The sequence below is a fragment of the Cydia fagiglandana genome, chromosome 25 (genome assembly GCF_963556715.1).
Source record: "Cydia fagiglandana chromosome 25, ilCydFagi1.1, whole genome shotgun sequence".
Taxonomy (NCBI): domain Eukaryota; kingdom Metazoa; phylum Arthropoda; class Insecta; order Lepidoptera; family Tortricidae; genus Cydia; species Cydia fagiglandana.
In genome coordinates, this window is record NC_085956.1 from 2,787,947 (window position 1) to 2,804,511 (window position 16,565).

Sequence of the window (16,565 nt, forward strand, 5' to 3'; positions counted from 1 at the left end):
TTTTTCCTTTTTTCTTGAATAACTGCTAAACTTTTTAACCTAAAATTATAAAAAAAAAAATATTTGAGATTCTTACAATGAGCTCTTTGATTTGATATGTAACACGATATAGTTAGAAAATCTTTATTTTTAAATTTTCTCACTTACCCCCAAAAATGGCCTCCATATTTAAAATTCATTTATTTACGTTACACGTCCATCTTTGGGTCACAAACTTACATATGTGTGCCAAATTTCAACTTAATTGGTCCAGCAGTTTCGGAGAAAATAGGCTGTGACAGACGGACAGCCAGACGCACGAGTATAAGGGTTCCGTTTTTTCCTTTTGAGGTATGGAACCCTATAAACGGGGAACAAGGCGCGAAGGTGTCAACAATATACGAAATCGACGCCACACTCACGTTCGCGGCTTCGCGCCGCGATTCGCGCACAAGTTTGGATGGCCCTCCAGATATCGTAAAAATTGTAGCTTGTAGCAAATTTAACCAACTTTCATTTTGTATTGATGATCATGTCGATAGAACGCATAGTTTCCTAGATATAAGCGAAAAACTGAAAAATGTGACTTCAAACCTCTCTCTTCCCCCGGCTCAAGGGCTACGGCCCTCCGGCCGTAGCACTTTTAATATGTTCACCTCCTAGATAGTCCAAATAAAGTTAGGTAGGTACAAAGTCAAAAATTGTGTTTCAAGCATTTCCCTCTATAGGTACTTTTTTTTGAGAATTCGTTGCCTGGCCTAATTGTGAGCTATTTTTTGTTAACATCAGCGAATTTTTTGTCACAATTTGCCGCCCAGTGGCGGATTTCCCATAAGGCACAGTAGGCCCGGGCCTAGGGCGGCGAGATATTAGGGGCGGCAAATTGTGACAAAAAATTCGCTGATGTTAACAAAAAATAGCTCACAATTAGGCCAGGCAACGAATTCTCAAAAAAAAAGTACCTATAGAGGGAAATGCTTGAAACACAATTTTTGACTTTGTACCTACCTAACTTTATTTGGACTATCTAGGAGGTGAACATATTAAAAGTGCTACGGCCGGAGGGCCGTAGCCCTTGAGCCGGGGGAAGAGAGAGGTTTGAAGTCACATTTTTCAGTTTTTCGCTTATATCTAGGAAACTATGCGTTCTATCGACATGATCATCAATACAAAATGAAAGTTGGTTAAATTTGCTACAAGCTACAATTTTTACGATATCTGGAGGGCCATCCAAACTTGTGCGCGAATCGCGGCGCGAAGCCGCGAACGTGAGTGTGGCGTCGATTTCGTATATTGTTGACACCTTCGCGCCTTGTTCCCCGTTTATAGGGTTCCATACCTCAAAAGGAAAAAACGGAACCCTTATACTCGTGCGTCTGGCTGTCCGTCTGTCACAGCCTATTTTCTCCGAAACTGCTGGACCAATTAAGTTGAAATTTGGCACACATATGTAAGTTTGTGACCCAAAGATGGACGTGTAACGTAAATAAATGAATTTTAAATATGGAGGCCATTTTTGGGGGTAAGTGAGAAAATTTAAAAATAAAGATTTTCTAACTATATCGTGTTACATATCAAATCAAAGAGCTCATTGTAAGAATCTCAAATATTTTTTTTTTTATAATTTTAGGTTAAAAAGTTTAGCAGTTATTCAAGAAAAAAGGAAAAAAAATGTTTTTCTTATGTTTCTTTTCTAGATTTTTTGGATGGTTTTGTAGGATAAAAAGTCAATGTTATTGGTAAAACTGTCACTTAAAATGAATAATGACGTGTAGTTTCTGAGATGTAATAAGCGAAAAATCGAAAAATGTGACCTTCAAACCAAACCATAGGGGGGTCCCCGCTCAAGGGGACTTTTGATATGTTTTTTTTTTATTTATTTATTTAGGTAAACAAACAGTCACTACAAGAAAGGCTTAAATATAAAGTATTTTTAACACTATATACAGTATGTGTGACCAACACCGTTCACCACTTATTATAATTAGGTAGGTACTTTGATTATTCGGAGCTTATACCTCTGGAGCGTAAGGCTCCGGAAGGCATTGACAAGGTAAAGGTTATTATTAATTTAAATTCGTACATCATAAAATGAAATATTTAACGCTTAATAGCTAACAGTGCATGCAGCATTACGTTACATAAGTTATATGAAAATAGTAAGTACATTAAATTGTAAATTTTGATTCGCTTCATATCACTAGATATTATATATTCACCTCCTAACGAGTCTAAAAAAGTTCATCATCATCATCATCTCAGCCATAAGACGTCCACTGCTGAACATAGGCCTCCCCCTTATGGGGGGTGAATGCCATAATCGCCACGCTTGGCAGGCGGGTTGGCGATCGCAGTCGAGTACACCGAATTTGAGGGACGCTGCTGCCCGTCCACCGTCTCTAAAAAGTTACTAAGTAAAAAATGTGTCCCAAGCATTTCCCTCTATAATACAGGGTGTGTCTGACTATGGGGCTTTTAATCTAGGGCTCGATTCTACTCGCTAAACTGAGCTACTTTTTTTATAGCACCAATCCCGAAATCACGAATTTTTTTTTTAGTTTTTCATACATTTTGGTTGATCAGATGTCGACGTTTTCTATGGAAAAGCCAAAAATTTTCCCACGATTTTAGGGTTGGTCCCATAGTAAAAGTAGCTCAGTTTAGCGAGTAAAATCAAGCCCTGGATTTAAAGCCCCATGGTCAGACACACCATGTATATCTTTTCGTTGCCTGATCTAAATGTAGTCAATATGATGGGTGCTGATGCTGAGAAAGGGGCGGCTACAAGGCTTGGGGCCTTGGGCGGCAAAGACTGCAAATCCGCCACTGTTGCCGCCCCTAATATCTCGCCGCCCTAGGCCCGGGCCTACTGTGCCTTATGGGAAATCCGCCACTGAGGGTGACCATAAGTCACATGAATGTGGGATATTAGCATAAGATGGATTATATAGTTTGGCCAGGTTCTTTTCTCATTCGCACATAATCAGAGAGAATAATACTGTATTTTCCCTATGCTAGTATAATTGCCCCAGAAAAGAGATGGATAGTCATTTTCCCTTCTGTAAAACGCTTCACACAACCTTACTTAATTTAGTCGTTATAAAAGCTTTTAGTCGTTATAAAATCTATTACAGATGGGAGGAGCGTATTGGATCGCGATCAATGCGATCATGGTCGATTGTGAGGAAGGTGGTCCGCCGTACGTCCATCAAAGACACAGCTATAAGAGAGAGCGAGACAGATATCCAGGGTCGGGTAAAACGTTGTAGTTGCACTAGGTAACTAGGTAATTCGCAAATCGTATCGATCAAAAACACTGCCATCGGTCGTGTTTTAATTAATCACCACTCATTGCGAATTTAATTCCTACTTTTAACACTTGTTTCGCAAATAACTTTGTAGTTATTATTACTATGCCGACTGGTTATCGATACTAGTCATTTTGTCAAGCCCTAGCGTTGCGTAACAATTTATGGTTTTACACGAAATTATCTTGATTATTGACTAAAATGATAAAATATTAGCACACAACGAAATAAAACTTACATTTAACCGTGTAAACCGGCATCTTACACTATTTATGCTCTTCATAATTTAACAAAATACCTATCACTATCAATATCATACTCATGGTGTGTTAATATACGTGATGACTTCCCTTTTGCATACTTTAGCTATTCTTTAAGCGTAAGCGTCATCGTAGATTTGTAATTGCAACAAAATTTTCAAATTTGCCGCCGTTGTATACGGACGGAAATATGTGTTCAACCTATATAGAATCGATTACATATCTACAAATAATTAGAATTAACGTTTCAGTAATTAAATATTATGTATAAATATGAGTCTGTAATGTCTAAGGACTTTGGATTTAATTTTTGGCAATTATAAGCTCTCATTACGTGAACCGAATAATTAAACATGCCGAAATAAGTATAGTTATCTTTATTTATTAATTAGTATACTATTTAGGTACCTAAACTTATTTTTACATTAAGTACGTAATAATAATTCTGTAAGACCGATCTAAATCGTACCGACATCATGGTCACCCTAATGAGTTTGACAATGTTTTCTTGTATTTTTATCGTAAAATTGAATAATTGTGACCAACCTGTAAAAGATATTCCACTATCAGCGTAGCTTTCACTTCTACAACCCCACACACAACATGTTTTAACCATTTTTAGGGTTCCGTAGCCAAATGGCAAAAAAACGGAACCCTTATAGATTCGTCATGTCTGTCTGTCTGTCTGTCTGTCCGTCCGTATGTCACAGCCACTTTTTTCCGAAAGTATAAGTACTATACTGTTGAAACTTGGTGAGTAGATGTATTCTGTAAACCGCATTAAGATTTTCATACAAAAATAGAAAAAAAAACAATAAATTTTTAGGGTTCCCCATACATAGAACTGAAACCCAAAAATTTTTTTTTCATCAAACCCATACGTGTGGGGTATCTATGGATAGGTCTTCAAAAATGATATTGAGGTTTCTAATATCATTTTCTTCTAAACTGAATAGTTTGCGCGAGAGACACTTCCAAAGTGGTAAAATGTGTGTCCCCCCCCCCTGTAACTTCTAAAATAAGAGAATGATAAACCTAAAAAAAATATATGATGTACATTACCATGCAAACTTCCACCGAAAATTGGTTTGAACAAGATTTGGTAAGTAGTTTTTTTTAATACGTCATAAACCGTAAACCCCAATTTTATTTTGTTACTTGCTGTAACGGAACCCTTCATGGGCGAGTCCGACTCGCACTTGGCCGCTTTTTTAAAATATTTTATGAATAAATGCTAAGCGGCGCCATTTACGTATTTTGTAAATACACGAAAAATACGTCATCAAGTTGGGGATACCAATTAATATTAAAAGTTACTACAATTTCTACCATATTCAATTTACTGTTTTTTTTTGTTGTACACATGCTTGGCTTAATCAGTTAATAATATTAACATCATAATAATTAACAAATTACTTAAAAGATATCAGAACTGTAATCGGAATATAGCACTAAAATATTATAAGAAGATAATGAATTTCAGTAGTATATTGATATAATTTCTACCACAATGGTATCTTTTTAACATTGGCAACATGTGCGAGTGAGACACAGGGCTCGGGTTTTCTATCTCATGTGGACCGTTTTCTCTAGTCTGGTACGAACAACTTTCTGTCTCGGTGATAAGGTTCAAATTAGTGTGGCAAAAAAAGTGACAAATCGCTCCAGTTTAAACAATATAACTTCATGGAAACAGCACACTGAAAATCTTATTGATAAGTTGAGCCGATTTGTTTTTGCACTTAATCGACTCAAATCCATCACATCCCAAAAAACCGCCCTTCTGGCTTTTCATGGTTACGTGATGTCAAATCTTAGGCATGGCCTAATATTATGGTGGGGTAACAGTACAAACGTTTCAAAAGTATTAGTTCTCCAAAAAAAATGCGTGCGCGCACTCTTTGGGGCTCAACAAACTGACTCGTGTCGACATATTTGAAAAAAAAAAAACATAACCTCTCCCCTTGTTAATATAAATATATAACTATCTCCCTAACGAGTTGAAGGAACTTACCGCAAATGAAATCAAAATTATTTAGATGGTGTTTAGAAAAAATGTATTATAATAATTTGGAACACTTTGCCATTTCGCAATAATGTAAATATAGATAAAATAAGTTCTGTAAATATAGTTGTAAGGTTATTTAATTTGTATATCTGTAATAGGCTGAAAATGGAGACACTGTCTATAGAATAAGATCATTTATGTATACCCATTTCTTTACAAAATAAATATTTCATTTCAAAGAACGCTTTGACAGTTTCAATTCCTCAAAGGAGGCCAGTGTTTAATACCAAACTCGAAACAGCACCTTTAAAAAACATCACTGGGTCACTGACCTGTCCCAGTAAATTGAGGTAGTGTGCGTGAACTGCGTTTGTGTGTGTAATGGGGTAATTTGACGGATCTGCAAATTTACCCTCCTCTACCCCCTCTTAAGATAATATAATTATATGAAATAAGTGGCTACTATTCATAAAGTGCTTGTTGCTACTTGCTAAGCCTACTTGAATACAGTATATTTTAAGTTAAAGTTGAAATTATAAATAACCACGCTATATCGTGGTCCCACCGGGACCAGGAAACACGGGAAGCCGAAAGAAAGGTGGACCGATGAAATAGTGGCTACAGCCAGGCGTGGCTCACTCCACGATTCCGTCGCTTTGCTACCGGTAGTTAAAAGTACATCCGTTCCACACCAATTTTGGTGGCTAGCTATAAGCCGCGCGTGGCGCTGTCGCCACATAGCGGTCATACCTGTCCTGATCGTAACAGACGCATTTTGTTAAAGAGTGAGTCTTCTGTACGTAGTATTATTACTTATTCTGTGCTACAGCTGGCAAGGACTGGCCACAGAAGGCCAAGGATAGAAAAACTTGGCGAAACTGGAGAAGGCCCTCAGCCAAACAGGGCCCAGGGGTCTTTACGAACTAACTTATTTAAACATACTTAATGATATTCCATACAACATACTTTAATCTCGTAGAGAATAGGTAATGTTACGCGAAAGCTGCGTAGGTGGCGTCACTCCCACAATAAGTCACAATCTAAGGCAGGTAGCTGAGTTTCGATATCGCGTTTCCCAGTAAGCTCTTTGTAAACAAACCGCCTTGATGTATCAATGTCATGTTTGATTGTGTGTGAAAACTTGTCAAAAAACAGTTTAAGGAACAATTAGGGAATGCAATCTCGCACCAAGATTGGCGATTCGAGATCTCGCACGAAAAATCTAAATCGAAATAGGGTGTTTCGAGATCTCGACCGTCACACTTTCGAGATCGAGATTAATCTCGACGAGATCGAGATTTGACAAAGTAATTAATAATGTGTTATTTTGCTCAAAAATCTCTAAGAATTCCGTATATATACTACTTATTTAGAGTACCTATGTCGAGTTTTATTATGAAGATCTTCAAATTAATCAATATTTAATAAATAAAACTGCTTTTATTAAAAAAACTAATATAAAATGTATGTAGCTCTAATTTGCACGTAATTATGAAAAATTGGTATAAATAATTTTTATTTTTACAAAATTGTAAGCAGAGGCAGTAACATGATCAGTTGATAATTTGACAAGCACTCAGGAACTTAAAAAATTAGGGTAAGCGAGCAAAAATCATAAATAATTGTGACTGGGTACGTTAAGTGCGTCCGATTTTTACGTACAGAGCGCGCCAGTGCTTTTATCGTCAGCTAAAGCCGGCCGCATACAATAGCACTGCCTGAATATGAAGCTAAAGTCAAAAAGATTACTCAAAACAAAGTAATTCACACGGATCAATCATTCAATCTCGTTCGAGATCTCGAAAATATCAATTAAGATCTCGACCGAGATTGCTAAAATCGAGATTTCCTGTTAACGAGATTGAATCTCGAAAATTTGTGCGAGATCGAGATTGCATTCCCTAGGTACAATCAATGAATCAATGGAAGAATAAGGTACAGTATATATAAGTTACTCTATGGTATACTTAAGTCACTAGTGTAATACTCCCTATTAATAACGGTTTTTTATTTTATCAATTTATTTATTTTAAATGTAGAGTACATTTGAACGAACATGTCGAGTGCTAAAAGTTCATTTAAGGTACATCGCATATTATGGTTTTTTAAATTCTTAAAATATCTGATCTTAACCAAGAATAAGGCTTCGCTCCAGTATGGTTTCGTATGTGTGTGTTCAAACTGCTCTTTTGCGAGAACCGTTTTTTACAGATTTCGCAAGAATAAGGCTTCGCTCCAGTATGGCTTAGTATGTGTCTGTTCAAATTGCTCTTTTGCGCGAACCGTTTTTTGCAGATTTCGCAAGAATAAGGCTTTGCTCCAGTATGGTTTCGTATGTGTGTGTTCAAACTGCTCTTGTGCGCGAAACGTTTTTTGCAGATTTCGCAAGAATAAGGCTTCGCTCCAGTATGGCTTAGTATGTGTCTGCTCAAACTGCAATTTGTCGAGAAACGTTTTTTGCAGATTTCGCAAGAATAAGGCTTCGCTCCAGTATGGCTTCGTATGTGTATGTTTAAATTGCCCTTTAGCGCGAACCGTTTTTTGCAGATTTCGCAAAAATAAGGCTTCGCTCCAGTATGGCTTCGTATGTGTGAGTTCAAATTGCCCTTATGCGTGAACCGCATTTTGCAGATTTCGCAAGAATAAGGCTTCGCTCCAGTATGGCTTAGTATGTGTCTGCTCAAACTGCAATTTTGCGAGAACCGTTTTTTGCAGATTTCGCAAGAATAAGGCTTCGCTCCAGTATGGCTTCGTATGTGTGTGTTTAAATTGCCCTTTAGCGCGAACCGTTTATTGCAGATTTCGCAAGAATAAGGCTTCGCTCCAGTATGGCTTAGTATGTGTGTGTTCAAATTGCTCTTTTGCGCGAACCGTTTATTGCAGATTTCGCAAGAATAAGGCTTCGCTCCATTATGGCTTAGTATGTGTCTGTTCAAATGGCCTTTATGCACGAACCGTTTTTTGCAGATTTCGCAAGAATAAGGTTTCATTCCAGTATGGCTTAGTATGTGTTTGCTCAAAGAATCTTGTTCTGAATATTTCTTATCACACATCTGGCAGGAGAACGGTTTTTCACCAGTGTGATACCGATTATGTCTCGTTAAATGAGAAGCTCGTGTATACCGCTTTCCACATATTCCACATGCGTATGGCCTCTCGTTTATATGTGTTCGTTTGTGCGCATTGAATTTCCAGACACTTGCAAACTTCATATTACACAGCGCGCACCTATATATCGTCCCGCCTGTGTGAGTTCGCTTATGAATTCGAAATTTTTCCCATTGCCTAAAATGTTCCTTACAAATTTCACACGTAATACCCGTGTGGGTAACTTTGTGTATATTTAAAAACATTATGTTCGAAAACTGGTTTTTACATATTTCGCACATATATGGTTTTTCACCTGTATAAACTTTTTTATATTTCTTTAATAGTCGCACATCCTGAAACTGCTTGTTACATGGTTCGCTCGAATATGGCTTTACACCAGTGTGAATACGTTCATGAATTTTCAAACAACCAGAAGTTTTAAAACGTTTTTCACATAAGTTACACGAATAAAGCCTTTCGGCAGTGTGAATTCGTTTATGTATAATCGAATACACTTTTTGTGTAAAATGTATTCCGCATGTTTCGCAGGGGTATGTTTTCTTATCTTCTTTATTACATTCGAAGATCGTTCGCACTGTTTTTATTATTTTAGAATCCGTGTCAGTATGTGTTGTGACTCGGGTAGTGTCGTTGCCGGCGAGAACCTCGTGGTGTTGGAGACGTTCGAGCCGCACGCAGCAGTCTCGGAGCGCAAGCGGAGAGTTTCGACTAAGCACGCGCTCTTGTGACGGTTTTTCTTCAAATACTGAAATCAAATTGTTACACTGATTGACGTATATACAGGGTGGAAAGATAAGTCGGGCCCTGGAGGGAAACTACCTTAAATCCTTAAGCTGGCTCATTTTACTTAAAGGAGACATTCCTTTATTTTTAAAAAGAAACAAAACTGCATTCAAAGTATTTTTCTTTTTTTCTTCACTTTGGCTTCTGTAAAAAAATCTTGAGTACTAAATATTAGAATTTATGGCTATTTTGTACGACGGACGAGTGTAAGACCTAATGTTTCTTGGAGAAATGTTATCATTAACATTAACTGTATCGACTAGTAGAATAAAATTGTTAGTTTTTATTTTTTTGAATTTTTAGTCGGTTCGAGTCCCGGGCGAGGCAAGCGAGTTTTAGAAAATCTTTAAATGCAGTTTTGTTTCTTTTTAAAAATAAAGGAATGTCTCCTTTAAGTAAAATGAGCCAGCTGAAGGATTTAAGGTAGTTTCCCTCCAGGGCCCGACTTATCTTTCCACCCTGTATATCTCAGGACTGGCCTTACGGCAATAAGAATGGGGCATGAATGGGGCTAGTTTTTATGTGGAACGTGAATTAAATGTCTTTATAAAACATTGACGTATAGATCTAAAAACTGGCCTTACGTGCACTAAAAATGTTACTAGTACAATGGTGTCACTCACGAATTTGAGCCAATCGTGCAGTCTAACGCAACTAGTTGTGATGCGTACTCATCAGCCAATCGCGTTGTAGCGGTGTCACACCACTATACCACTCATGCCCCATTCTTATTGCCCGTAAGGCCAGTCCTGAGATATATAGGTATAAAAATACACCCAAGGCCAAAAGTATGGAAACAACGTTGTTTTCTTTAATATCTCATGTATATATCTTTGTTGTATATTTGTCTCCTAAAATTTGCATTGGGCAACACCAAAATACATATTAAAAATTCCCGCTACATATCAAAATATCCTAAAAGATTGTCGAAAAGATAAGTTAGGACAAAGATGATAGTTGAGGACAGTCTTTTCAGAAGGGCTTATTTCTCTATGGACACCATACAAAAATCCTCCTCTCTATCAAAGCCAGCATTTGAGTAATTTACTATTCAAATTGTTTCCAAATCGTCAATGAATAATATAACATCTAACTTTTCTATCAAAGTATAAGCTTCCATACTTTTGGCCTTGGGTGTGGTACTAATTAATTATGGATCATATTGTCTGTGAAATAAATAATAATTTGTACATTGTCAAGTTGAAACGATAATTTAATTCACTGATATTTACCTACATTCTTGTACTAGTAGTAGTAAAACACTTTATTGTACAAAAATCAAAACAAAACAGGAAAAATAACAATCGTCATTAGTACAAAGGCGAACTTATCCCTATACTATAATCCTTCCTTTTTTATAATACTTGTACTATAATTATAAGCTTCATTGTTTTACAAAATAAGCACCTAACTTACACTACATTGACCTACAATCACGATATACCTAAGATACAAGTATTAACTTAAGTTACTTAGTTTAGGTATTGATGTAAAATAATTATGTTAAAGCCAGTTACAATTTTTGCTTATAGGATCTTTTATTTTATTTGTTTACTTTTCGAGATCATGATTGTACATGCACTTTGACGCCTTGAAAATAAAGGCGTGTTCAGATATTTGTGAGCACCTTGGCCGCTCCGATATATCTGATGGCGACTGTACATTAATAATATTTAAGTAACTATATAAGCGTAAGTATTATGATTGTTTGTAATTGTTGGATATTTTTCAATTAAATAAATTTTATTTATGATTTATAATAAAATAAAAATAAAAAAACCGGCCAAGTGCGAGTCGGATTCGTGTTTCCAGGGTTCCGTACATAAGTCCGACCAAGTCACGCTTGACTTCTAATAGGTTTTACTGTCATCTATAGGTAAAGAATGATTTTGTGTATTTTTTTAACTTCGAACCTATGAATTTTAAAATTAAATAAAAACATGTCCATCTATGGGTCATTAATTTACATATGTGTACCAAATTTCAACTGAATTGGTCCAGTAGTTTCGGACAAAATAAGCTGTGACAGACAGACAGACAGACAGACCCACGAGTGATCCTATAAGGGTTCCGTTTTTTCCTTTTGAGGTATGGAATCCTAAAACTCAACTTACCTAGTGCTGTTGAAAATTCTTTTGCATAATTGTGGTCTCCGAGGTAGTGTGGTAGAGGTTGCACGTCACAGAAGACAGATGTTGATTCTATAAAAAATAACGCCATTATTAACGATCATCATCATCTCAGCCATAAGACGTCCACTGCTGAACATAGGCCTCCCCCTTGGACCTTCATACGTGCCGGTTGGAAGCGACCTGCATCCAGCGTCTTCCCGCGACCTTAACAAGGTCATCTGTCCATCTTGTGGGTGGACGTCCTACGCTGCGCTTGCTAGTCCGCGGTCTCCACTCGAGCACTTTTCATTTATTTCATTTCATTCATTATTAACGATGCTCCGATATAAATAAGTTTTTGGCAAAAATTTCGTTTTTGATACAAGCTTTTATCGCTGACTGTACTTTACTTTCCACAGGCAATTAATACTCATCGAAACGATTATAAAAACCCCAAACACAATTAGGTTTCGTTGTTTTATCACAGAGTTCCTATGGCCACCTCTGGTCTCCATCATCAGATCAGCTCGATGACACCATAATATTGCATTGTCACCCGACTTACGTATGTATGCAAAATTTCAGCTCAATCGGAAACCGGGAAGTCGATCAAATTTAACTTGCAAGATTTGATTACAGACAGACAGACAGACAGACAACGGTCAGGTGAAACTAAATAAAAGCTTGTAACAATGCCGCGCGACGCAGTGCAGCGTAAGCGCCATCGACAATAAGGTCCCTTTTCATAGATAATGCCCATATATTGTTTACTAACCTACAGCTGTTGAAGATTCTTTTGCATAATTGTGGTCTCCGAGGTAGTGTGGTAGAGGTTGCACGTCACAGAAGCCAGATGTTGATTCTATAAAAATTAATATAGGGTAAGTGTGGCTAGCGTGGGGACTATAGCCCAAGCCCTCTCGCGCTCGAGAGGAGGCCTGTGCCCAGCAGTGGGACGTATATAGGCTGAAATGATGAAGTGTGGCTACCACCAGCTTGACACTGACATAAATGCTAGCGTGAATGTAACATACTTTCTGTGCATCTTGCTCATACTGACATATTAGTGATAAGTATCCAGGCCGATCAATCCAAATGGGTCAGTATGGAGAAGTCAGAAACTATGAGAGATAGCGAAATCTGTTCTTAGGAACCATAGCTTTGATTTTAGATTTAATAATAATGATTTTAATTTTTTTTTACTCTCACACATAACCGGGAATCGAAGTTAAACCATACTTTTTTGCTCAGTATGAATATCAAGTCAACAGATTAAATTTCATTACATTATTGGTATAGACATTTGTTATTGAAAAACTTTAGTATTGACAATCTCATAAATATAACTCAGGATAACTTACCGAGGCCTACCAGAGATACATCTGGCCGATGTGGGTGCTCCGGCCCCAGCACTAACTCATCCTTTACGACATGTTCAGCATACAAGTCTGACAGCATGGCCGCCTCACTCATTTCATACTCTTTGCTATGCGACAAAGGTTCTTCCTTCACATGCTCTGATCCGAGCACAAGCTCATTCTTTACATCACGATCAGTATCCACACCGGCCAGAATGGCCGACTCTCTCATGCCAGTCATGCCACACTCCATGCCGTCTGAACACAGTGTCTCCTCCTTTATCTTATCAGCTAGCTTTTCTGCCTCACTCACACCACAGCCTGTGCTGTCCGAATATAACGGCTTGTGGTTAGTATACAGGCCGGCCAGCATCACCGCCTTACTCATGCTGCACTCCTCATCCAAGCATGAGGACTCCTCTTTAATTTGAGCCTCACACTTGATCTCCATCTGACAGGTAGATTGCTGCATATTGTCTGTCTCCTCCTTAATATGCACTGCCAAGTTAAAAAGCATTTAAGTTAGATGAGTATAAAATGTCTGCCCAAAAATATGTATACTTGTAAAATTTAAGGAAAAAAAAAGTGGGATAAAATAGAAATGCAAGATTTAAATTTAAGTTAGAATAGAGTGCTCACTCCATACATCAATTGTGGTACCAAAACGACTATTATTATTACAGACGACATCTAGCAGCGAGTAGAGGAATTATCAGTACCGCTACTTGATACTAGAATTCTCTAGTGTCACGACTCAACTCAACAATCTTTTTCGCGATTTCGGGGTTTCGGGGAAATTTCCTCATGACCTTTCTTGCTTTGTGTTGGCCTTTTATAATCTTATTGCCTGAAACGTACACAAAGATGTAAGGTGTTTTTATTGTTGTACTAGCTGACCTTGTGAACTTCATATCAAAAAGTCGTGATTTTGTTTCGCCATGAAGCAAGGAATGCATTGGCTCTGGCGGAACCAATATTGGCAATAATGGCAATTTAACTTTACCAAGACAGCACAGGAAACTTCAATGCGCCAAAATATTTGCAAACAACATCCATTTGACCAATGCAAACGAAAGTATGCGAGCTGTAGCACAGAATATATAATAGTACTAAGTGCAGGAGACCTCAAACAAGATGGGAGGATGAACTCAGACTCACAGCGGGCCCGAACTGGAGAAGAGTGGCCCACGACAGACCTCAATGGAAAGAGCTAGAGGAGGCCTTTGCCAAGCGGCACACTGAGCTAAGAGATATACTCTAACTCAGAACAAAGGGGCTAGATAGATAGATAGACAGAAGACTCTCTAACAAAACGCGTCTGTTCCGATCAGGACGAATATGGCCGCTAGGTGGCGACAGCGCCACGCGCGGCTTATGGCTAGCCACCAAAATTGGTGTGGAACGGATGTACTTTTAGCTACCTACCTGTAGCAAAGCGACGAAATCGCGGAGTGAGCCAAGCCTGGCTGTAGTCAATTCTGCAATCGTATAGAAACGCTGCTCGACTCAAGTCAACACTTGAAGCATTTCTTGTACTTTCTTTGCGACAAGCACGAGGTAGGGCCATTCCAACGCGAGTCTTTTCTCGTTCTTCATTAATTAATGGATTCGCAATGTTCCTTTTTTTTAGTGGCATCACGGGTTCGTCGGGAGAAATTAGATCTTCTACGTCGAGTATTATATTCATTGCACATGACTAAATCCGCGTGCAAAACCGAAGTTTGACAGCGCCCACTGCCAAAGAGAATATAATCATGATAATCACTACGTTTTAAGAGACGGGACTTCCATACTGGCAATTTGATTAGTCTGTGTATGTTTGGTCATCCAATCATTACCAACACGTATGACAAACAACTGTCAAAGAGCAATAGTACTAACATAACAGACTTAAATAGTGCAGTATGCTACACGCTTGCGTATTTATCGATATCGATAAATAGGGGAGGGTTGAAAAATGGGCCCCTGTCAACAAATTTCGTACTCGAAATCAGGTTAGAATCGAGTTCAGACATATTTAAATCGTATGTTATATATAGTGTTCTTTGAGTGGACTAATACATGGTTGGACTTAAATGTCAACACGATATTTATTTGTTAAAATTTGTCGGGAATTGTGGGCGTATCATACTATCTGCAGCACATCAGAACCTTCAATGGTGGATGACGATGGCATTCAATGAAAAGCGCACTCCAGACTATGCGCGTGAATCGCGGGCGAAGCCGCGAACGCGAGTGTGGAGTCTAGTTCGCTGATATGCGAAATCGACTCCAGACTCGCGTTCGCGGCTTCGCGCCGCGATTCGCGCACGAGTGTGGAGCGGGCTAAATACGTTGTTCAACTCACAATGTTTACTGCACAAGACTCATTACAAATCACAGCACGCGATACGTTTCTTATCTTAAGCAAACCAGTGGATTTGACCCAGGAGCCGCCACAGACGTCATCACCTCCCGTTCGTTCTCATCGTGCTTCTTCTGAAGATTGATTGACAGCATAACTTCAATTGTTCTCGACTTCAATTGTTTTAATAGCGCACTCTATGACGTCTTAGCGGAACTGCGTCGAACGCCACTCAGGTGTAACACCCTAGTTTGCTCTATTTGTCAAGGTTTGCATGATAAAACGCCTCTTGAAGGCGATAGATGGCACATTTCAGCCGTTCTCCGACATGTAAAATGTTTTTTTTTTAAATAATTTAATATAATTAATATAAAATACATCCCGAAGGTTCGACGGTGCTCAGGTAACAGAGGAAATTATGTGTTCACCTGATTAAATGTTTTTTTTTCTATATATTATATTCTTGAATAATAAAATTAAGTCTTCCTTCACAACTTATTTGACCCACTGCCTGAATCTGAAAACATTTAATAATTAAAACAGACACACATACAGTTTCTTATATTTTAGCCTAAAATGTATTTTCAATTAATTATATTAAATTGAAAAAAATCAGTTTTCATACTTTTATTTTAACAAATAAATATCGTGTTCACATTTAAGTCCAACCATGTATTAGTCCAATCAAAGAACACTAAATAATAACATACGACTTAAATATGGACTAACCTAACCTAACCCGATTTCGAGTACGAAATTTGTTGACAAGGGCCCATGTTTCAACCTTCCCTCAATTTATCGATATCGATAAAATACCCAAGCGTGTAGCATACTCCACTATTTAAGTCTGTTATGTTGGTACTATTGTTCTTTGACAGTTCTTTGTCGTACATGTAGGTAATGATTGGAGAACCAAACATAAACACAGACTGATCAAGTCGCTAGTATGGAAGTCCCGTCTCTTAAAACGTAGTGATTATATTCTCTTTGGTAGCGACCAAACTATTAAGATTAGAGGCGCGTTATTATGTTTTTGGAAGCTATGGAGACTACCTTATGGAAATAAACACATATAAATTAAACGAATGTTTTAAAGTAAAATGTACAACACATATTGATATGAAAAGTTAGAAGTCTGACACGACTGTTAGCAAAAATAAGAACATTGTTGCATAGCAACCATCATTATGAAGAATGAGGTTTTAATACAAACTGTGACTTCTGTCATTACTAGAACGTAGTGAAGGCGACCCAGGTTGTGCATGTTTGCGTAAAAACGTATATGTGTGCTCTTTTAGGGATG

The 16,565-nt window shown here is 37.9% G+C and overlaps 2 protein-coding genes across 2 annotated transcripts; both read right to left on the reverse strand.

Annotated features, from left to right (window-relative positions):
- Window positions 1-7,584: 7,584 nt before the first annotated feature.
- LOC134676974 (gastrula zinc finger protein XlCGF52.1-like) lies at window positions 7,585-9,405 on the reverse strand. Its single transcript, XM_063535350.1, has one exon. It carries the CDS (start codon window positions 8,942-8,944, stop codon window positions 7,661-7,663), a length of 1,284 nt encoding a protein of 427 aa, XP_063391420.1. The 5' UTR covers window positions 8,945-9,405; the 3' UTR covers window positions 7,585-7,660.
- A 1,894-nt stretch (window positions 9,406-11,299) lies between these two features.
- Window positions 11,300-14,638, reverse strand: LOC134676795 (uncharacterized). Its single transcript, XM_063535176.1, has 5 exons — window positions 14,344-14,638; window positions 12,922-13,416; window positions 12,336-12,422; window positions 11,564-11,650; window positions 11,300-11,319 (listed from the first exon to the last, which is right to left on the reverse strand). Exons 1-5 carry the CDS (start codon window positions 14,603-14,605, stop codon window positions 11,300-11,302), a joined length of 951 nt encoding a protein of 316 aa, XP_063391246.1. The 5' UTR covers window positions 14,606-14,638.
- Between the last annotated feature and the right edge of the window lie 1,927 nt (window positions 14,639-16,565).

Bases quoted from the DNA above. Each gene is read 5' to 3' on its own strand.
- LOC134676974 (XM_063535350.1), bottom strand. From the start codon at position 8,944: ATGTGCGAAATATGTAAAAACCAGTTTTCGAACATAATGTTTTTAAAT.
- LOC134676795 (XM_063535176.1), bottom strand. From the start codon at position 14,605: ATGAATATAATACTCGACGTAGAAGATCTAATTTCTCCCGACGAACCC. The intron at 13,417-14,343 runs GTAGGTAGCTAA...TTAACTTGGCAG, and splicing joins ATTTCGTCGCTTTGCTACAG to TGCATATTAAGGAGGAGACA. The intron at 11,651-12,335 runs GTTAGTAAACAA...TATTTTTTATAG, and splicing joins AGAATCTTCAACAGCTGTAG to AATCAACATCTGTCTTCTGT.